The 22,397-nt window shown below is 38.5% G+C and overlaps 1 protein-coding gene across 4 annotated transcripts in view; it reads left to right on the top strand.

The window, feature by feature from the left end:
- Positions 1–212: 212 nt before the first annotated feature.
- The window catches only part of GOSR1 (golgi SNAP receptor complex member 1), a 39,217-nt gene continuing 17,032 nt past the window's right edge, over positions 213–22,397 (top strand). For 2 of the 4 annotated variants that reach the window (XM_027516758.1, XM_027516757.1), the window contains exons 1-6: positions 213–310; positions 3,258–3,378; positions 9,364–9,451; positions 9,795–9,902; positions 13,930–14,021; positions 18,907–18,981. In XM_027516758.1, the coding sequence (XP_027372559.1) occupies positions 280–310; positions 3,258–3,378; positions 9,364–9,451; positions 9,795–9,902; positions 13,930–14,021; positions 18,907–18,981 (515 nt within the window). In that variant the 5' untranslated portion in view covers positions 213–279. The remainder of the gene's footprint in view (positions 311–3,257; positions 3,379–9,363; positions 9,452–9,794; positions 9,903–13,929; positions 14,022–18,906; positions 18,982–22,397) is intronic. The other 2 variants (XM_027516754.1, XM_027516756.1) reach the window with 2 other exon arrangements.

The raw sequence follows: 22,397 nt of genomic DNA on the forward strand, positions 1-22,397 counted from the left end.
CCAGCCAGCTCAAGGCGATGATGCTCAAGGGTTTGGGACGCGGAGAGCGAATACAGACACCAAAAAGACAGATGTTCAGGGAGTGTCAGGCGCTAAATCTGAAGCTGTCCATCTCGCTAGTCAAAAGGTGTAATATAATATATTGACCACCAGGTGGCGGTGTCTGTGGAAGCTCACGTATCCCATCGGCCCTGGCGCCCAGCGGAAGAAGGCGTGGACGTGACTCTCTGGCTCCCCTCGCCTCTACTCTCCTATCCCCACTGACGTTGGACAACAAAGATGGCGGCAGGAACGAGCAATTACTGGGAAGGTGAGGGGAGACCTCCTTGTACGACTTGCCAAGGGGCAGAGGGGCTGAGTAAGGACGGGTCTTGGCGGAGGCAGCAGAGGGAAGAGCCTGGCCTCCAGAGCGGCTGAGTTGAGGGGTAGGGCTGGTCTACAGAGAGTCCTCGGGCCTGGGAGTTGTAGAAACCGTACGGTCTGGGGAGGAGGCTGACCTGATCGACAGCGGGACCTGGGGCAGGTGTTGGGCAGAGAAGGCTGAGCCGCGGCGGACAGAAAGAGGGTCTGATTCTCCGGAGGAGAGCTGGGCTGAGGCGGTAGCGGAACTTGGACGGAGGAGTCTGGGGTGTGAACTCTGAGAGGAAACGAGTGTCGAGTCCAGAAGTCTGGAGGAGTCAGCGCCTTAGAGTTGAGGTCGCTGTTGGACAATTGAGTAGGAAAAGAGAAAGGAGGAACTTGTCGGTCCGGTCCATCGAGGGAAGTTGTGTGAGCGGAATGACTCCCTCCTGTCGGGTCCCCTTGGCAGCTTCGGGCTGGGACTTCGGGCTGGGATTGGGTGGCGAGTCGCGTTTTAAGGCAGAGGAAATAACTTTACCCTCTGCTCCGGAGATCGGTTTTGTTAAAAAGAGAAAGTTGAGAGAATCAATGTGAATTGTAATGATTGCATCTGCTATACCTCTTCTACCAAAAAAAAAAAAAAAATCTTGTGACTTGACAAGTACGTTTATTTAATTCCTGAAAATATGATTCGATAAAGTGGTCTCAGGTAAAACTCATTTCTGGACCATGATGATGAACAGAGATCAGAGAAGGCTCACCTTTTTTTTTTTTTTTTTTTTAATTGTCTCTCTGGTCTTCTGCAAAATATAATAGAAACTACTCTCCGAAACCCCTTTCCTTTTTAACCTATTTAATAACAGAATTGTCACAATCAGCCTCTTGGTCTAAAATACTTCATTCTAAGTTCATGGGTACTTGGCTGTCATACTTTGAATATGCTTTTACTTGATACTTTATACTGCTGCTTCTAAGTCTTGTCAGTAGTGTCCGACTCTGTGCGACCCCATAGACGGCAGCCCACCAGGCTCCCCCGTCCGTGGGATTCTCCAGGCAAGAACACTGGAGTGGGTTGCCATTTCCCTCTCCAATGCAGGAAAGTGAAAAGTGAAAGGGAAGTCGCTCAGTACTAGAGAAGACAATTACTAATTACAGAGAAGTGTGCTAATAGTTTAAAACGTATTAAAATGCTTATTTGAAATGTGTGTGCTAGCTATAAAATATTTTTAAATTATGTAGAGGTGGTTATTGGTATCTTTAGTCATTAGGCTATACTGTTTTGAAGCATCGTGCTATAATAATTATAGCAGCTTATCTTTTTGTTGAGTATACTTGCTTTACAGTGTTGTGTTCGTTGCTCTTGTACAGTGAAGTGCATCAGCTGTGTGGATACATCTATCCCGTCCCTCTTGAACTCCCCCTGCCTCTCCCATCCCACCCATCTAGGTCATCACAGAGCAGGAGCTGAGCTCCCTGTGCTGGGGCTCCCTGTTCCCACGAGCTATTTTAGGCATCTCTCTCTCTAGTCACTAAGTCTGTGTCCGACTCTTTGGACCCCATGGATTGTACCTGCCAGGCTCCTCTGTCCATGGGATTCTCCAGGCAAGAATACTGGAGTGGGTTGCCATTTCCTTTTCCAGGGGATCTTCCCAACCCAGGAATCGAACCCAGGTCTGCTGCATTGCAGGCAGATTCTTTACCAACCGAACTATGAGGGAAGCCCAATTTTTTTTTTTAAAGTATTTATGTCAAACCTAATCTCCCAGTTCATCCCACCCTTCCCACCTGCCTCTGTGTCCAGCAGGTTTCTTCCCTGTGGCTATAGTTCTGTGCCAGGTGCTTTAAATAATGATTAGTAATGCATAGAAAAACTCTGAAGGTAAAGATTTATAAAGCAAAAAGCTGAGATTTGTAGGTTAAATCGATTGTGAATAAATCTCAGAGCCAGTTCTCAGAGAACTTTAGGCTGAGCTGAGATTGTGACGTTTAGTCTCTGGGAAAATGTACTTCACTGTATTACCTGCATGGCGCTTCCTACATCTGGTTGCTGGTTAGTGTATTGAAATGTGTTTTATATTCTTATTCCTGAAAGATGAGATGTTTATACTATGTGTTCTATATTCCAGTAGTTTTATTTTGACCTCTACTTCATCATGAATGAAAGTACTCATTTCTAGATAAGAGTTACTGGACTGGCTTCTCTCACTCAACTTAGATGCCAAACTATTACATGATGCCAGTTTCTCTCCATGTATGTTTTCTTCTGTTCGCTTCAAACTTATGCTCTTATTTCTGTCATACTTAGAATTGACCTTGTCGGTAGCACATTGTTCATTTACTGTTAAACTCAGCCTCTTCAAATATCTTTCAGTAAGCTTGTCGAAAGATAGTTTTTTAAATCTTTGTCAGTGATTTTTTTCTCTTTAACAATCACTCACTCTGTTGTTAAGAATTTCATAAATTTCATAAGCCTAGTAAAGCTTTGACACTTAAAGAGATAGGATAATCCCTGTCAAAAATAGTGATGGTTTCTTTTTATAAAATTAGCTGGTAAATGGATACAGTGCTGGTCATAAACCATATTCAGTTCCTTTGGTGATTTGTTCTCTTCTGTTTTCCCCTGAGTTACAAAATTTTAGTTAACTGCTGTAGAAATAATTTCAGGGACGTTAAAACAACATTCGTTGTCTAGCTGTCTTTAGGATAAAGCCGAAAATTTGCATTTCCCACTATTTCTCCCCTTTTTGCCTCATCTGAAGTTTAATAAGTGACAGTGTGTTTCCATGGGTAAGTGTTTGGTTCACATCTTCTAGTACTCTAGATGTATGATCGTCTTCATAGTTTGTTTTCTTCAGAAGCTTTGTGTTGTTTATAGGACTTTTTGTGTCTAATTATTTGCTTTTGTAATTTTGTTAAAGATCTCAGGAAACAGGCTCGACAGCTGGAAAATGAACTTGACCTGAAACTAGTTTCCTTCAGTAAACTATGTACAAGTTACAGTCACAGCAGTGCCCGAGATGGAAGACGCGACAGGTATAGGTACTACCAGATTCTCTCTCTTTTGCCTTATAGTTATATAATATTTTTAAAGCATTAAAAAAAATAAAGTAAAATATATCTCTGTAACTTGGTCTGTTGGTGAATTTTTGGTGGTTTTTAAAGTGATTTATAAAAATTATTAATTCATTTTATATGAATTAATGTCAGAGACTGACATTTATTTGGAATCCTTAGACAAAAAGTGTGTTGGTATCAGGAGGGAAATGCTAAGGTTTAAGAATGAGTTCATCAGAAGTAAATTTCTGTTTCATCCCGTATAAGGAAATGTTGCTTTGCCCACGTTGTGTTTCCTATATTTTCTGATTGCTAAATGGATCTGAGGGACTACTCAAATGCAAAGTATACCTACTGCTATTCTGGTGTTTTAGAATTAATCTAACGCAGTGTATATGTCCTCACTGTTAATGATCCAAGCTATTTTAAATTTTGGTTCTTTTTTTTTTTTTTTTGTATTGGGGTATATCTGATTAACAGTGTTATGATGATTTCAGGTGAACAGTAAAGAGACTCAGCCATACATATACATGTATCCATTCTCCCCCAAGCTCCCCTCGCATCATCCAGGCTGCCACATAACATTGAATAGAGTTCTCTGTGCTATTCACTAGGTCCCTGTTGGTTATCCATTTTAAATATAGCAGTGTGTACATGTAATGTTTGTTCTTTTTTGAGAAACTGGTATACTACTCTTTGAACAGATGTAAATGTAGTCTTATCTTTGAATCTCACTTTAGGTCATCCACTTATTTAAAAAAATATTAGGAAATACTTAAGACAGGAAGACAGAAGGAATAATATAATGGATCCCTGTGTGACTATCTCCCACTTTAAGAAATAATCATTATCAGTTCATTTGAAGCCCCTGATGGCATCCCATTTTCTCCCTCCCTATAATCTCCATATGTTTTTACTACGTATATTTGTGTTCCTGAACGATTCATAATGGTTACTTTTTAACTTGCTTTTTTGTTTAATGTTATTTAAAAAAAAAATTTTATTTATCTTTGGCTGTGCTGGGTCTTCATTGCTGCATAGGCTTTCTCTAGTTGTGGCAAGTTGGGGCTACTCTTCGCTGCAGTGCTGGGGCTTCTCTTGTTGTGGAGCACGGGCTCTCGGGCACTTGAACTTCAGTAGTTGTGGCTCCCAAGCTCTAGAACAGAGACTCAGTAGTTGTGGCACATGGGCTTAGTCGATGTTACTATTGTAATTGTTTGGGGGCACCGCAAACTACACCCTTGTAAGATGGCAGAGTTAATCAATGTGTGTGTTCTGACTCCTCCATGGACAGGTCGTTCTCCCTTTTCTTTCCCTCTCCTCAGGCCTTCCTATGCCTTGAGACACAACAATATTGAAATTAAACCAATTAATAATTCTACAGTGACCTCTAAGTGTTCAAGTGAAAGTGTCTGTCACTTTAAATCAAAAGCTGGAAATGATTTTAAGCTTGGAAAGGAATTCATACTGAAAATCGAGATAGGTCAAAGGCTAGGCTAAACAACCAAGTTCTGAACACAAAGGAAAAGCTCTTGAAAGAAGCTTAATACTGCTGCTCCCGGAAGCACACAAATGATAAGAGAGTGAACAGCCTCACTGCTCATACAGAGAAAGTTTTAGTGGTCTGAACAGATCAAACCAGCCACAGCATTCCCTGAAGCCAGAGCCTAATCCAGAGCAAAGCACTAACTCTGTCCAGTTCTGTGAAGCTGAGAGGGGAAGCTGCAGAAGCTAATCGAGGTTGGTTTGTGAGGTTTAAGGAGAGAAGACATCCCTATAACGTCAGAGAGCAAGGAGAAACCACAAGTGCTGATATATTCATAGAAGTTGTAGCAAGTTATCTAGCGGATCCAGCTAAGGTAATTAATGAAGGTGGTGACATTAACTAGCAGGTTTTCAATATAGATGATACAGCTTTCTATTGAAAGGTGTCATCTAGGCTTTCACAGTTAGAAGTTGATGTCTGAAAGCTTCAAAGGACAGATTTACTCTCTTGTTAGGGGCTAATGCAGCTGATGACTTTAAGTTGAAGCCATTGACCATTAACCATTTCAGAAATCCTAGGGCCCTTAAAGATTGTGCTAGATCTGCTCTGCCAGTGCTCCATAAATTGAACAACAAAGCCTGGATGATAACACATGTGTTTACAACAGAATATTTTAAGCCCACTGATGAAACCTACCCTTCCGAAAAAGATTCCTTTCAAAATATGACTGCACACTGACAATGCACCTTGTTCACCCAGGAGCTCGCATGGAGATGTACAGTGAGGTTGATGTTATTTTCATACCTGTGTTAGTGTCCGTTCTGTAGCCCATGGATCAAGGAGTAATTTCAACTTTCAAGTCTTATTACTGAAGAAATAATAAATAATGGAAGCCGCTATCTATCTTCCTGTCTTAAGTATTTCCTAATATTTTTTTAAATAAGTGGATGGCCTAAAGTGAGGTTCAAAGATAAGACTATATTTACATCTGTTCAAAGAGTAGTATACCAGTTTCTCAAAAAAGAACAAACATTACATGGCTTCCACAGATAGTGCTTCTTCTGATAGGTCTGGACCGAGTCAACTGAAACCCTTCTAGAAAGGATTCACCATTCTAGATGCCATTAAGAGCATTAAGATCACAGGAAGAGGTCAAAATAATGTTACCAGGTATTTGGAAGAAGTTGATTCCAACCCTCATGGATAACTTTGAGGGGATTCAAGACTTCTGTGGAGAAAGTAACTGCGCATGTGGTGGAAATAGCAAGAGAATTAGAAGTTAGAGTTAGAAGTGGAGTCTGAAGCTGTAACTGAACTGCCACAGATGATAAGTTATTTCTTATATATATTTACAGATAGATATAGATACAGATACATGTATACATATGGATATATATGGGCTTCCCCGGTGGTAAAGAACCTGTCTGCCAGTGTAGGAGACATAAGAGATTTGAGTTCAATGCCTGGGTCAGAAAGATCCCCTGGAGGAGGGCATGGCAACCCACTCCAGTATTCTTGCCTGGAGAATCCCATGGACGGAGGACAGACAGGCTATAGTCCATGGGATTGCAAAGAGTCGGACTTGAGTGAAGCAACTTAGCAAGCGCACATGCATGGATATATATGTGTGTGTGTGTGTCTAAGTTTCTTATAGATAAATGGTTTCTTGAGATAGAATCTACTTCTCCTGGTGAAGATGCTATGAAGATCGTTGAAACGACAACAAAGTATTTAGAATATTACATAAACTTAGTTGATAGAGCAGCAGCAGCAATTGAGAGAATTGACTCCAATCTTGAAAGAAGTTCTGCTGTGGGTAAAATGCTGTCAAATAGCATCGCATGCTGTAGAGAAATCGTTCATGAAGAGTCAGTTCAACAATTTCAGTGTTGTCTTATTTTTTAAAATTGCCACAGCCACCCCAGCCTTTACCAGCCACCACCCTAGTCAGTCAGTAGCTATCAGTATCAAGGCAAGACCCTCCATCAGCAAAAAGATTACTCCCTGAAGACTCAGGTGATGGTTAGCATTTTAAAGCCATAAAGTATTTTTAAATTCCAGTGTGTACATTGTTTTTTTTTTTTTTTCTTAAGAATAATACTATTGCATACTTAACAGATTACAGTAAAGTGTTAACAACTTTTATGTGCACTGAGAAACAAAAAAATTAGTGTGATTCACTTTATTGAAATGCTTGCTTTATTGTGGTGGTCTGGAACTAAACCCACAGTATCTCTGAGGTATACTTGTACTTTTATGACTCCTTTAAAGGGGGAAACTATTTGAAAACATTCCATCAGAAATTCTACAACAAATTGAGGATGAGTTTGTGGGGTTACTTCACTCTCACTGTCCCTTTTAACAAGAAACCTAGGGCCATGGGGATCCAGTGCATCTTAAAGCATTTGTTGCCCAGATTGAAAGCACGTCATAATGAATAAACTCAGTGATGCCCAGAATTTTTCTTCCAGGAGTTATTTTTTTTACTTTCTGTGTTTTGAGAACTATGTGGTCTGTGAATCACCACATACTTATGAAATGCATTACATTTAACTGAGTCTCAGTATTGTGGAGAGGATATTTTCCCTCATTTCCCTGGACTCATACCTCCCTGAGGTGGTGAATGTAGAGATTGCCTCCTCATTCATTCAGCAAGGATTTTAATGAGCATCTGCCATGTGCCAAGCACTGTTCTAGGTGGTAGGCTTGTATCTGTGAACAAGATAGAGGCAGTTTTCTTCCTGATGGAGCGTACATCATTGGCCCATTGTTCTTTTTCATATATCTGGTAGGGGAGGATCTGCATTAGTAGTGTATAAAGTATTTCCCCTGGGCACATTCTAAGAGATAACCATGGAACCTTGGGTTGACTCTGACACGTAATAAAGAATGAGATATTTTAAGGTGAATGAATTAAAATTTTAAAGAAAAATTTGGACCTAAGCATCCTAAATTGAAAATCCTCCTTATTAGCTACTTTTTGGCTATTTCACTGTTTGTTACTGTTGCTGTAAATGTGTATGTAGAAAAGAGAAAGAGCCAAGGTCAATTTTGCCATTTAAAAAAGAAGTGTTAGTGTTAGTTGCTCGTGTCTGACTCTCTGTGACCTCATGGACTGTAGCCCACCAGGCTCCTCTGTCTCTGGAATTCTCCAGACAAAAATACTGGAATGGGTTGCCATTCCCTTCTCCAGGGCATCTTCCCAACCCAGAGATTGAACCCGGGTCTCATGCATTGCAGGCAGATTCTTTACCGTCGAGCTACCAGGGAAGCAAACTGACGAAGCAACTGCCCCAGAGCAAGACAAAGTCTTAGTAAGAGTGGAGAACATAGTCATTGTTTGGTATTTATCTGTGTTCAGTGTAAATAAGACCAGTATTGAGCTGCTGCTAAGTTGCTTCAGTTGTATCCGACTCTGTGCGACCCCATAGACAGCAGCCCACTAGGCTCCTCTGTCCCTGGGATTCTCCAGGCAAGAACACTGGAGTGGGTTGCCATTTCCTTCTCCAGTCCATGAAAGTGAAAAGTGAAAGTGAAGTCGCTCAGTCATGTCCGACTCCTAGTGACCCCATGGACTGCAGCCTACCAGGCTCCTCCATCCATGGGATTTTCCAGGCAAGAGTACTGGAGTGGGGTGCCATTGCCTTCTCCGAGTATTGAGCTACAGCTGCTTATATGATAATATATACCACTTGGGGACTTAATGAAGGTTAATGGTTTTTCAGAAGAGACAGAAACTTTCAAGACATTTGGTTTTAGAATTTGAATCTGTCAAACATAAGTTTCACTTGTAAAAATTATGTTTGACTTTCCAGACTTTAGAAGACAGTTCAATACATTTTTGCAAAGCAAAACAGAAGTAATTATATAATCTAAGAGGAAATGTAAAAGACTGATATTAAAACTTCCCTGCCAGACGTAGCTATCTTTATTAGACTTGAAGCCAATTCCTGATTATTTAATATTATTTACCCAGTTTGTGGATTGTTTAAATCTCAATTTTATTTCATTTTGGAAAGAGTCATGGAAGGAAGATAGAACTTAGAGGAAAAAATTTAAAGATTATTTCTCACAGATCTAACGTAATCTCTCTAATACATTTATGGCTCCTCTCACATGCTGTATTATGTAGTTCTGCAGTTTTATTTCACATAATTTGTTCCTTCAGATCCAGCATTTAATTAGGCACTGTCATAGCTTAAGTTATTTTAGTTTGGGAAACAGGAAGCAAGCATTTAGAATTTCTTTGCATTATTAAGATTGGGACAGTCGTACATTCAATTTTATTTAATACTGAATTTAATATTCAGGATGTGTGATCTTTACAAGAAAACTTTAATAAAAATTACATTTTTTTATGAAACAAAAAGAATGTCTCAGGGGTTCCACTTGACCTTTTTAAAAATAATTACCTTATCATTTTAAGTATATTTTAAAGGATTAGGTTTAAGTAATAGATTCTCTTTATTTGAACTTGTTTTTAGCTCTGACACAACACCCCTTTTAAATGGATCAAGCCAAGACAGAATGTTTGAAACTATGGCGATTGAGATTGAACAGCTTTTGGCAAGAGTGAGTACCTTCTGTTAAAGGATTATTTTCCTAGTAACTGTACTTGTTAGGTATGGTACCAGATGATATTAATGCAGACATATTTATTGAAATTACCCTTTCATTCAAGATGTGTGCCTCCCCAGGCCACTTGAGTTTTGATAACGGCCATTCCAAGGTCCTATTTTATTAGCCCTTTTGGGTTATTTTGGGGAAATACCAAATCCTTACATGCTGTCTCTTGTTTTTATTTTTTTGCTGTTAGCCAGAAGGGCATATAGGCATTTAATTTGCTTTTATCTCTTTATCGTGCTTTCTGAAATGTTTGTATGGGTTTTCTTTCTTTCCTTTTTTTCTGTTTTAGCTTACAGGAGTAAATGATAAAATGGCAGAATACACCAGCAGCGCAGGTGTGCCCTCCTTGAATGCAGCACTGATGCATACGTTACAACGACACAGAGACATACTGCAGGTAATACATTGGGCTTGAGATTTTTATGTCATCATAAGAGGCTTTTGAGTTTTCTTTACTCCATGAAGAGAACATGTACACATGTATTTAGGAGAACAAAGGGAAAAATCTTCCAAGAGGGTAGATGCTGTGCTATGGAAGTTTGTCCTGTTTTGCTTTTTTTTTTCTTGTTACTATAAAATTCTAAAAATGTTTATTAGCTCTGTCTTTTGCCTGGTAAAACTGAATCATATTCATCAGTCGGTAAGTATGTTACTGCTGTGGGAGATCTTGCTACCCAGCTGAAGCAGTGAAGTAGCCAGTGGTCACACATAAGCAGTCATGATGGTTTCTAGTATACTTTCATCAGGCTTTGAAGATAGCAGGGAAGAGAAGTAATTTGCTATATTTAATGTATTGTTTGAGAAAAATATTAAAAGTATACCAATGAAACAAATAAACTCCTAAAAGATTTTCATGGGAGGGTGCTGAAAATATAGTAGTACAAATAGGAAGGCAAATTTTTTAATACTGAAAAAATCCAGTCATTTCTAATTTTTAAAACTCATGTTAAAAATAGAAATAGAATACTTTATTTACCTAGTACAGAAATGTGTACATCAGATTAAAATCTATCATCTTGCTTAATAATAAAGTAGTAAAAGCTTTCCCATTAAAAAAAAAGAAGACAAGGATACCCCATAGTCCCCACAGATATCTATTTAACATTGTGTGGAAGTTGTTTGTAGTTCAATTACACAGTAAAAAGAACAAGATATAAATACTGAAAAGGGGGACGAAAATCTGTATTCTGTACTGGTGATAAGATTATATAGCTAATATAATCAAGAAAACTAAACAAAAATTAGAAAAAAAATTCAATCAGTTGATGACTTGCAAAATTAATATATAAAGCAAGCAGTTTTCTTATACACAAACAATAACCTGTTAGAAAGAACAGTGGAAGAAACTGAAAGTTTTATGTATAATTTAATAAGAATGTATAGGAAGGACTTACATATATAAAGTTCTCCTGAGGAGCATAAAAGATTTCTCTCTAAATCAGCCTATCCATTGAATGTTCCCTGGTAACTCAGTTGGTAAAGAATCCGCCTGCAATGCAGGAGACCTTGGTTCGATTCCTGGGTTGGGAAGATCCGCTGGAGAAGGGAAGGCTACACAATCCAGTATTCATGGGCTTCCTTTGTGGTTCAGCTGGTAAAGAATCTGCCTGCAATGCAGGAGACCTGTGTTCGATCTCTGGGTTTGGAAGAGCCCTTGGAGAAGGGAAAGGCTACCCACTCCAGTATTCTGGCTTAGAGAATTCCTTGGACTGTATAGGCATGGGGTCGCAAAGAGTTGGACACAACTCAGAGACTTTAACTTTCATTGAATGTTATCCCAATGGAAATAACAGGGTTTTTCTTGTTTGCTTCATTTTTTTAAAAAATGGCAAAATGCCACCAAAGTTTATTTGAGATTATAGTCATACAAAAATAACCAAGAAGAAAACATGTGAAGATGAAGGTAAGTGGTAAAAGATACCTAGTTCTACCACAGATTAAAACCTGTTAAGAATCTAGAATAATGAAGACCATTTGATTCTGGGAAAAAATTAGATCAATAGAATACAACAGAGTTCATATATAGACCCAAATATGCATGAAAATTTAGTTTCTGAGAAAGGTACTATTTTGAATCAATGGGGAAAAAAGAGATTATAAAATAAATAGAGTTGTTACAACTGGCTAATTTCTGGCAGGGGAGGGGAGGGGGGAAGCACTCAATTTCTATCTCATTCCTCCTATCTAGAGTAAATTCCAAATGGGTCAAAGATTGATATGTAGAAAAAGAAACTATAAAATTTCTTGGTGGTTGAAATTATACATTTCAGGGTAGTAAAGGACTTTCCTGCTGCTGCTGCTGCTGCTGCTGAGTCACTTCAGTCGGGTCCAACTCTGTGCAACCCCACAGACAGCAGCCCACCAGACTCCCCCATCCCTGGGATTCTCCAGGCAAGAACACAGGAGTGGGTTGCCATTTCCTTCTCCAGTGCATGAAAGTGAAAAGTGAAAGTGAAGTCGCTCAGTCGTGTCTGACTCTTAGCGACCCCATGGACTGCAGCCTACCTGGCTCCTCTGTCCATGGGATTTTCCAGGCAAGAGTACTGGAGTGGGGTGCCATTGCCTTCTCCGAAGGACTTTCCTAAGCAAGACCTATTACCAGAAACTTTAACAAGTGATACAGAGATACACTGATAGAAATAAGAAAAAGGGAACCCAATAGAAAAGTGGGAAAAGGACTTAAACTTATTTACAGGAAATGAGTGGCCAAATTCATAAAAAGATGGTCAGCCACATTCTCAAATGAAAAAATGCAAATCAAAATGAGATAAAATTTTTCACCTGTCAGATTAGCAAATACTGAACCATTTGTAACCCATTTATGTCAAGAGTGCAGAAAAATAGACACTCTTCCATTTTCTGGAAATGTAAGTTGTAGCCTTTCTAGAAAGCATTTTAGCACTATCCAAATTTTTGTGTAAGATTGTTTGACCCAGTTATTCTACCAGGCATTTACCCTTTAAATATACCTAGAGAGTACAGTAAAATATATACACAGCTTGTTTATTGAAGCTGTTTTTAACAGCCAGAAAAAGGAAAAAAAAGGTAACTAAATTGTTTATCGTAGGGAATTTATTAAATTACGGTAGTGGTGGCGCTAATGGTAAAGAATCCACCTGCCAACACTGGAGACACAAGAGACCCTAGTTTGATCCCTGGATTGGGAAGATCCCCTGGAGGAGGGTGTGGCAACCCACTCCAGTATTCTTTCCTGGAGAATCCCATGAACAGAGGAGCCTGGCAGGCTACAGTCCATGGGGTAGCAAAGAGTCAGGCACAACTGAAGCAACTTAGCACTTAGCATGCAGTCATAATTTAAAAACTACATATTAAATTTAAAAAAATATAGATTCAGTTTGCTAATAGGGAAAGATTACTTGATATTTTATGAACTTAAAAGATTACAGCAGACTATGAGTTTTTTTTAGCATAAATGAAAGAAATAATAAACTTGTATATGCAAAAACATATTTCCTGAAAGAAACTGAAAGAAAAGGTGCTCTTTTAGTTCATGGTGCCCCACGTGCATGTATTGTTTTTGCTTCTAAAGGATCAATAGGGGCTCTCTGGGAGGTGGGATTATGTTTTTTTTATCTTTTTAATATATTTATCTGAATTTTTAAAAGCAACGAATATTCCTTAATAACTTAAAAATATGGTAGAAAAAAGGAAATATTCTAAAATTATTTTATTCTTTACGATTCTCTTCATTTGGTTTAGAAATAACTTTCTGCAGGAGTTCCAAAATGATGAAATTTGAAAATAAGCCCCATTGGGTACACTAATGAGTAGAAAGAGCTTCCGAATTTTTATCCTAGGCTATTTGAAGTTATTTTATCTGAGGATTATTTTTTCTTTACAATTCTGCCCTGTAAGACAGGGTATGAGAGGATACACAGGATGGTGATCTGATGGCACTATTACCCTCGTGCCAGGCTTCCCAGGTGGCACTCTAGTGGCAGAGAACCTTCCTGCCAGTGGAGGAGATGGAGGAGACCTGGGTTTGATTCCTGGGTCGGGAAGATCCCCTGGAGGAGGGCATTACAACCCACTCCGGTATTCTTGCCTGGAGAATCCCATGGGCAGAGGAGTCTGGCAGGCTGTAGTCCAGTGGGTTGCAAAGAGTTGGACAAGACTGAAATGATTTCACAAACACACGTACATACATACAACTGAAGTGACTACACACACACACACCACACCACACATACATACACCACTACCACCACCCCTCTGGTGCCAAACTGTTTTCATTTGAAAAAGTTGGTCACTCTTTGGGAAACTGATTATAATGGCATTTTTACGTCTTGACAATTAGATTTCTCAAATAGCGGTTTTCTTGACAGAGATTTGTAGTATAACAATACATAACTGGCTCAATAAGGTAAAAGTTTATGTTGAGACTGGATATTAATTTATTGCAGGATTATACACATGAATTCCATAAAACCAAAGCAAACTTTGTGGCAATACGGGAAAGGGAGAATCTCATGGGATCAGTACGAAAGGATATTGAGTAAGTTACCTTTTATATTATTTTGTAGGGTGTTTACTTAGATTGAAAGTGTATCCATGATTAACAACAAATTGAGTAGCAGAACCATGATTTAGATTTCAGGGTTTCTATTTCGCATTTCATCGTTCTTTAAACATTGCTGCTCCAATATGGTCCTAATCTACTTTGCTGGTCTTATCTCCAGCTTACCCTAGTTTTATCATTGACTCTTGCCAACCTTGACTTTCCTGTCTTAATTCAAAGTCCAGTTCAGATGATGTCTTTGTGAGTTTTCCTCTGATTGCCTCCTACCCACCTTGAGCATTATGTTAATAACATCACCAATAACCAAAGGTCTCTGTGTTTTCCTTCCTCATGACCCTTTCTGTCCCTCTACCCTCTCCCTTACCACAACAATTACATACTTAAGTAGCTGTTAGAGTAGCCTTTACTGCCCCAGAATCCTAAATCTGTTTTTTCCAGGTTTTATACAGACTCATAGCTTTATGTCAAATTATTTAAGGACTCCCAGCATTTTTATGCTGCTCTTAATCCATAATTTTTGACTGTGTTCTTTTCCTCCCTCCCTTTACCTCACCTTTAATAATATAGCATTTTATACACAGTTTCGAATTTTTTTTTACAGCTGTTCTTGACTGACAAGGTCAGATCCATTGGGCATCTAATTAAAGCTGCAGTCTTCCCACTTTTAGGCCATCTGTTGAGACCTTTCCTTGTCTCACTTATGGTATTTAGGTTTCATAAGTATGGTACTCATGATTCATGAGCTGTGATGTGTACTGCCATCTTATGAACTGTACATTTCATGTGTACTCTGACAAACATTACCTTGGAGTTCCTTTATTTTGTTGTAACAGTAAGACAGTTTTACAGCACAAACCACTTAATATTCATTCTATTCAAAATTTTTGTCCAAAACTCTAAACCCAGAATTGTCCAGTCATCAGTTATGTTTTTACCTCCAGAAATTATGTTGGAAAATTAATTTTTATTGTTTGTCTCTGTTTTATCTGTTTTTCTTACATTTAGTCATATGTACTTTGTATAACATATAGGAGTAAAGAAAATGAAACATTTTTGCTGTATTTGGAATTTTATATTATTATTAGTTCTCAGGCACATGTAGGTCTTGTCTAGTTTCTTTATAATCTGTATACATATATATCTTAAAGAATGCATTGAGAACCAGTGTAACAGACAGCCTTTAATGTATAGTCATTTAGCTACCACACAATTTGTGGGAATTGCTAGACTATATTCCAGTGTAATAACTTGTTTTCTTAAAGTTTATCATGAAAGAAACATGTTCATCCATTTGCTAAACTATTTCTTGATTACTGTTAGATAATATGTCAGTTGCAGTAGCAGGTAGAAATGAAAAGATTAACTTGGCCCTTTAGATGCTGGAGGGGAGTAAGCACATATTCAAATTAGTATAATATATGGCAAAATATAGTTAATGAGATGAGATACAGTAGTAATACACTCTGTGGATCACTATTAAATTAGAGAAAGTAATACACTGTGTGGATCATGACAAACTGTGAAAAATTCTTAGAGATGGGACTACCAGACCACCTGACCTGCCTCTTGAGAATTCTGTATGCAAGTCAAGAAGCAACAGTTAGAACTGGACCTGGAACAACAGACTGGTTCCAAATTGGGAAAGGAGTACATCAAGGCTGTATATTGTCTCCCTGCTTATTTAACTTATATGTCAAGTACATCATGAGAAATGCTGGGCTGGATGAAGCACAAGCTGGAATCAAGACTGCTAGGAGAAATATCAATAACCTCACATATGCAGATGATACCACCCTTATGGCGGAAAGTGAAGGAGAACTAAAGAGCCTCTTAATGAAAGTGAAAGAGGAGAGTGAAAAAGTTGGCTTAAAACTCAACATTCAGAAAACTAAGATCATGGCATCTGGTCCCATCACTTCATGGGAAACAGATGGGGAAACAGTGGAAACAGTGACAGACTTTATTTTGGGGTGCTCCAAAATCACTGCAGATGGTGTCTGCAGCCATGAAATTAAAAGATGCTTGCTTCTTGGAAGAAAAGTTATCACCAACCTAGATAGCATATTAAAAAGCAGAGACATTACTTTGCCAACAAAGATCCGTCCAGTCTAAGGTATGGTTTTTCCTGTGGTCATGTATGGATGTGAGAGTTGGACTGTGAAGAAAGCTGAGCGGTGAAGAATTGATGCTTTTGAACCGTGGTGTTGGAGAAGACTCTTGAGAGTCCCTTGGACTGCAAGGAGATCCAACCAGTCCATCCTAAAGGAAATCGGTCCTGAATATTCTGAAAGGACTGATGCTGAAGCTGAAACTCCAGAACTTTGGCCACTTGATGCAAAGAACTGACTCATTGGAAAAGACCCTGATGTTGGGAAAGATTGAAGGCAGGAAGAGAAGGGAATGACAGAGGATGAGATGGTTGGATGGCTTCACCCACTTAATGAACAGGAGTTTGAGTAAACTCCAAGAGTTGATGATGGACCGGGAGGCCTGGTGTGCTGCAGTCCATGGGGTCGCCAAGAGTTGAACGTGAACTGAACGACTGAATTGAGTGACTAATAGTACTAATAACTGATATATAAGATTTTTTTCCTGCAATTACTGCTTTTTCATATATTATCTCTTTTTTGGCTTCATATAATCATCTGGTCCTATCACTTCATGGCAAATAGATGGGGAAACAGTGGAAACAGTGTCAGACTTTATTTTGGAGGGCTCCAAAATCACTGCAGATGGTGATTGCAGCCATGAAATTAAAAGACGCTTACTCCTTGGAAGGAAAGTTATGACTAACCTAGATAGCATATTCAAAAGCAGAGACATTACTTTGCCAACAAAGGTCCATCTAGTCAAGGCTATGGTTTTTCCAGTAGTCATGTATGGATGTGAGAGTTGGACTGTGAAGAAAGCTGAGTGCTGAAGAATTGATGCTTTTGAACCGTGGTGTTGGAGAAGACTCTTGAGAGTCCCTTGGACTGCAAGGAGATCCAACCAGTCCATTCTAAAGGAGATCAGTCCTGGGTGTTCTTTGGAAGGAATGATGCTAAAGCTGAAACTCCAGTACTTTGGCCACCTCATGCGAAGAGTTGACTCATTGGAAAAGACTCTGATGCTGGGAGGGATTGGGGGCAGGAGGAGAAGGGGACGACAGAGGATGAGATGACTGGATGACATCACCAACTCGATGGACATGAGTTTGAGTGAACTCTGGGAGTTGACAATGGACAGGGAGGCCTGGCATGCTGTGATTCATGGGGTCGCAAAGAGTCCGACACGACTGAACAACTGAACTGAACTGAATCTTTTGATATAGATATAAATTATTAGTCCCACTTTATAAAACTAGGTATTAGGAATCTTGTTTGAGGTTTACTGGTTCATGGACTTCCCAGGTGGCTCAGTGGCAAAGAATCTGCCTGCCAAGCAGTAGACATGGTTTCAATCCCATTCCTGGGTTGGGAAGATCCCCTGGAGAAGGAAATGGCAACCCCCTCCAGTATTCTTGCCTGGGAAATCTCATGGACTGAGGAGCCTGGGTGGGTTCCGTGGGGTCGCAAAAGAGTCGGACATGACTGACCAACTAAACAACATTAGTCTTCCAAGTCCAGTGCGGTACTGGTTATATTGTGCAGCTTTCCCTGGTGTTTTCTTTCCTGCTGTGCTTTGCACATTAGAACCTGCTCTCAGGTCGTGGTTTACTTTAACGACATGACCCCCTTTTGTCTCACTGCAGTATGTGTGCAGTTACTTGAATTTTTTTGTTGTGGTTCTTGATACTTTGTAAGTAAAGAACTGAAACATGAAAATGTTGGTAGTAATGATACAAAGCATTTTCTTGTAAATTGTAATGAACTCAAGCCAGGATAGAAATCCTGAAGTACTCCACAGTTGGCAGATCTGTAGCTTCCCTTTAGGGAAACATTCCCTTTCAGTGGCTTCCCTACCTCATGTGCTGTGTCGTAATCAATCAGGAGTATTAGTCCCACTTGGGGAAAATAAAGACAAGAGGAAATAATAGAGAAAGAAAGGAAAGGCTCTAAAAGCCCCTGCTTTTCTCATCTTTTACAGTACCCTCCCAAACCTCACTCTGCAAGATGGACGATACAAAGTTTCTTGAAGCCACTGTGTTCTTCCACACCCCATGACACTGCACATGCAATCCTTCCTTCCTGAAATAATCCTCCACTTTTTACAACTGTAAATTATCACTTGTTTTGTAGGGTATCCTTTATGGGTTTTCTCTGCTTAAGAAGGTTTCTGTATTTCTCACAAGCTCTCTAATCTACCTTCTGCCTTATAGTAATGACTACTCTTTTCTTTTGTATATAAATATTATAGTATTTATGTAGTATTATAGTAATAGTTCCTATTACACTGAATTAAAATTAAATAATTTATGTACCTGTCTAAACTGTGAACAACTCATGACTAAGTAGCATGTTTTACTGTTAAAATGTGTGGTACCTAAGAGATGTGGAATAAATATTTGCTGAGTTAATGAATAAACGAATGAATTTATATTCTCTTTTCATGTACTTTAGTGAGTTGGACTTTTTGGCAACTGGTACAAAATACACATTTTTAGAAGTTATCAAATGTATATATAAAATGTAAAAAAGGAAAAGTAAGATTTTTGTCTAAGAATGTTAGATTATTTCGGTGAAAGATAAATTCTTAAACTAGAAAGCCATGCATATTTATCTGTCATAGATGCCATTTTTAAAAGGAGATAAAAAGGATTATACATTTTAGTTGTATATGGAGAGGCTCAATTTGTCCACTTTGGATATTACTGGAGTAATCATTTAATACTTTTTTATAGTGTCTGCCAACAAACGTTCTAAAATTTTCTTTCTTCTAGGTCATATAAAAGTGGGTCTGGAGTAAACAACAGAAGAACTGAACTATTTTTGAAAGAACATGACCACCTTCGAAAGTAGGTATTATTGAATAAATACATACTATGTGGTACATACTTATTAATTTATTTACACATATAGCAGACATTTTGTGCTGTTTATTATACTGAATGCTTTACCAGTGCTAATTCATTTAATTCTTCTAATGAAAGAATTACAACTTTTCTGACCGTAATTAGGAAAGATAGGATGCTATGAAATATATACACAAAAGTCTGCATTCACATTACTTATTTGTTAATGTAATTTGTAATGTATTAGTAACTGTGAGGAGAAGGCAATGGCACTCCACTCCAGTACTCTTGCCTGGAAAATCCCATGGATGGAGGAGCCTGCTAGGCTGCAGTCCATGGGGTTGCTAAGAGTCGGACACGACTGAGCGACTTCACTTTCACTTTTCACTTTCATGCATTGGAGAAGGAAGTGGCAACCCGCTCCAGTGTTCTTGCCTGGAGAATCCCAGGGACGGGGAGCCTGATGGGTTGCCATCTATGGGGTTGCACAGAGTCGGACACTACTGAAGCGACTTAGCAGTAACTGTGAAGTGAAGTTGCTCAGTCATGTCCGACTCTTTGCGACCCCATAGACTCTATCCTACCATAGGCTCTAGCCTACAGGCTTCTCCATCCATGGGATTTTCCAGGCAAGAGTACCGGAGTGGGTTGCCATTTCCTTCTCCTGGGGATCTTCCCAACCCAGGGATCGAACCAGGGTCTCCCACATTGCAGGCAGACGCTTTACCCTCTGAGCCACCAGGGAAGCGGTAACTGTAATATGTCTTTTGTTACCTTAATGCTTGTTTCCTTTAGCAAGTCTATTGCTCTAATACTTTGTCTACTACTGTAGGTTAATAATAATATAGATACTGACTTATATTTGCATGGCCTTATACTACTTATATATGTCAAGAAGCTTTATAAAGGGTAATTAGCCATACATCAAATTCAAAGAAAATATCTTTTCTAAGAACTCAAAATACCTAAAAACTTGGATGAACTGTGTGTATATGTATGTACACACACACACACACGTACACATATATATAAAAATGAAATATATATTTTTATTTTAAAATAAGCCACCATACTCTATTCCTGCTTCATCTAGTTTTCTTCTGAAATATACTGGTTTCTTTAATTATTTTCTTTGTATTTTATTATAGAACTTAAGGATCAGAAAATTACTTAAACTCTCTGAATTCGGCCTCTAAACACTTGAATAGCTAATAACCATGATAGTTAAATGATATGAATTATGCTTTTGTTGCTGAATGTCATAAATAAGTCATGTCCATATGAACTTAATGTACTATTCAATTTACTTTTCTTTGAAGATCACCACTTTAAATATGAGCTGTTGAAATCAGAACATGGGAAGATCAAGACCATTTTAGTAGAACTCTGGCTACTTCTAGTGTCAGAAAGTTTTTAGTGTTTTTTTCTTAGAATGTTAAATATTATTGATTGGCACAAGGGGGCAGTCTTTCCTAGAGTAGCTTATAGTTACTTATAGCTTTGGTAGTTCTTTTTGTATTTGATAAAGACCACCACAAAAGAATTTTGCATTATATCTGAAAGTATATTAATATATTCTTTGGGTACAAAGTAAGGAATAGGATACTCAAGTAGCACAAAAATAAAGATGAGCTTGCATTAACATTTTTATATTCATCAACCCCAAAATAAGTTAAACAGAAATGCAGTTGTTTACTTTAAGGATTATTTGATGCTGAAAAGAGTTTATCAGTTGTAAATTAATATTCTTTATTTCGGAACACATGGTCATAAATTTTATATGAAAATTTTTACTTTTGCGTTCATTAGTAATTCAAAGAAAACCCTTCCCACTGTCCATTTTACAGGGGGAAAAGTACATTAATTTAGGGTCACACAGCTTAAATGATGTATTTAGGGTTATAAAAAATAGCAGTAAGATTGGCTATTAAAAGGTATTTTCCATTTTTGTTTCTCAGGTGATTTTATGTAGGATATGTGAAGTGAAGTCGCTCAGTTGTGTCCGACTCTTTATGACCCCATGGACTGTAGCCTACCAGGCTCCTCAGTCCGTGGGATTTTCCAGGCAAGAGTGCTGGAGTGAGTTGCCATTTCCTTCTCCAGAGGATCTTCCCCACCCAGGTCTTGAACCCGGGTCTCCTGCAGTGTAGGCAGACACTTTACCATCTGAGCCACCAGGGAAGTCCTATGTAGGATATACTTTACATATATTCCTTTCAGCATTCTTGTGAAAAAGTTTGTGTGTGCTCATTCTATAAAGAAAGAAACTGAGGCAGGATGAAGTTGAGTGGAGTATGAGCTGATGAACTTGAGGGGAGTTGTTAAGTTACATAATAGATTATTTTGTATTGGTATACAAGGTTTTTCTAGAGATTTCAGAAACAAATTATAAAATGCTTCCTTAATATTTCATATTCTTTATGACTCAGGTTTTTATTATTTCAATCCTTTTATACCATTTATCGAAAGAACAACAAATGGAAACTGTGATTCCTCACGTTTTCTCTTAGTCTTTCTGTTTCTGCTGTAAACAAATTTGTTGACATTAAAAAAATTTTTTTTTACACCAAAATATTTGTTAAAATACTTTGAGGGGAGAAAAGAAGCAAAAACTATCTCCCCATTAAACTTGACTTCCTGTGTATATTGTTTGTAATGAAGACAGTGTGGTATTGGTGAAAGAACAGACAGACAGATCAGTGGAACAGAAGAGAAAGTCCAGAAACAGACACTCAAATATAGTCAAATACTCTTTGACTATATTTGTGTAGAGTAGAGGCAGTTCTATGGAGAAGAGATAGTCTTTTGAATAAGTGGTGTGGGAACAACTGGACATTAACATGCAAAAAAATGAATATAGACACTGACCTTATACCTTTCCCCAGAATAACTCATAACAAGATCATAGATCTAAATATAAAGTACAAAACTACTAGAAGTTTTACAACACAGGAGAAATTCTAGGTAACATTGGGTTTGGCAATGTATTTTTAGATGTAATGACAAAAATATCATGAACAAAAATGTTAAGATTGAATTCATTAAAATGAAAAACCTCTGCTCTTCCAAAGATGCTGTCAAGATGATGAAGTGGACTGGAAGAACATACTTGTAAAACATATCTGATAAAGGACTGTATCCAAAACACACAAAGAACTCTTAAAACTCAATAGTTTCAGTTCAGTTCAGTCACTCAATCATGTCCAACTCTTTGCGACCCCATGGACTACAGCACACCTGGTCTCCCTGTCTATCACCAACTCCCAGAGTTTACTCAAACTCCTGTCTATTGAGTCCGTGATGCCATCCAACCATCTCATCCTCTGTTGTCCCCTTCTCCTCCTGCCTTCAATCATTCCCAACATCAGGGTCTTTTCCAATGAGTCAGTTCTTCACATCAGGTGGCCAAAGTATTGGAG

The sequence above is a fragment of the Bos indicus x Bos taurus genome, chromosome 19 (assembly GCF_003369695.1).
Source record: "Bos indicus x Bos taurus breed Angus x Brahman F1 hybrid chromosome 19, Bos_hybrid_MaternalHap_v2.0, whole genome shotgun sequence".
Taxonomy (NCBI): domain Eukaryota; kingdom Metazoa; phylum Chordata; class Mammalia; order Artiodactyla; family Bovidae; genus Bos; species Bos indicus x Bos taurus.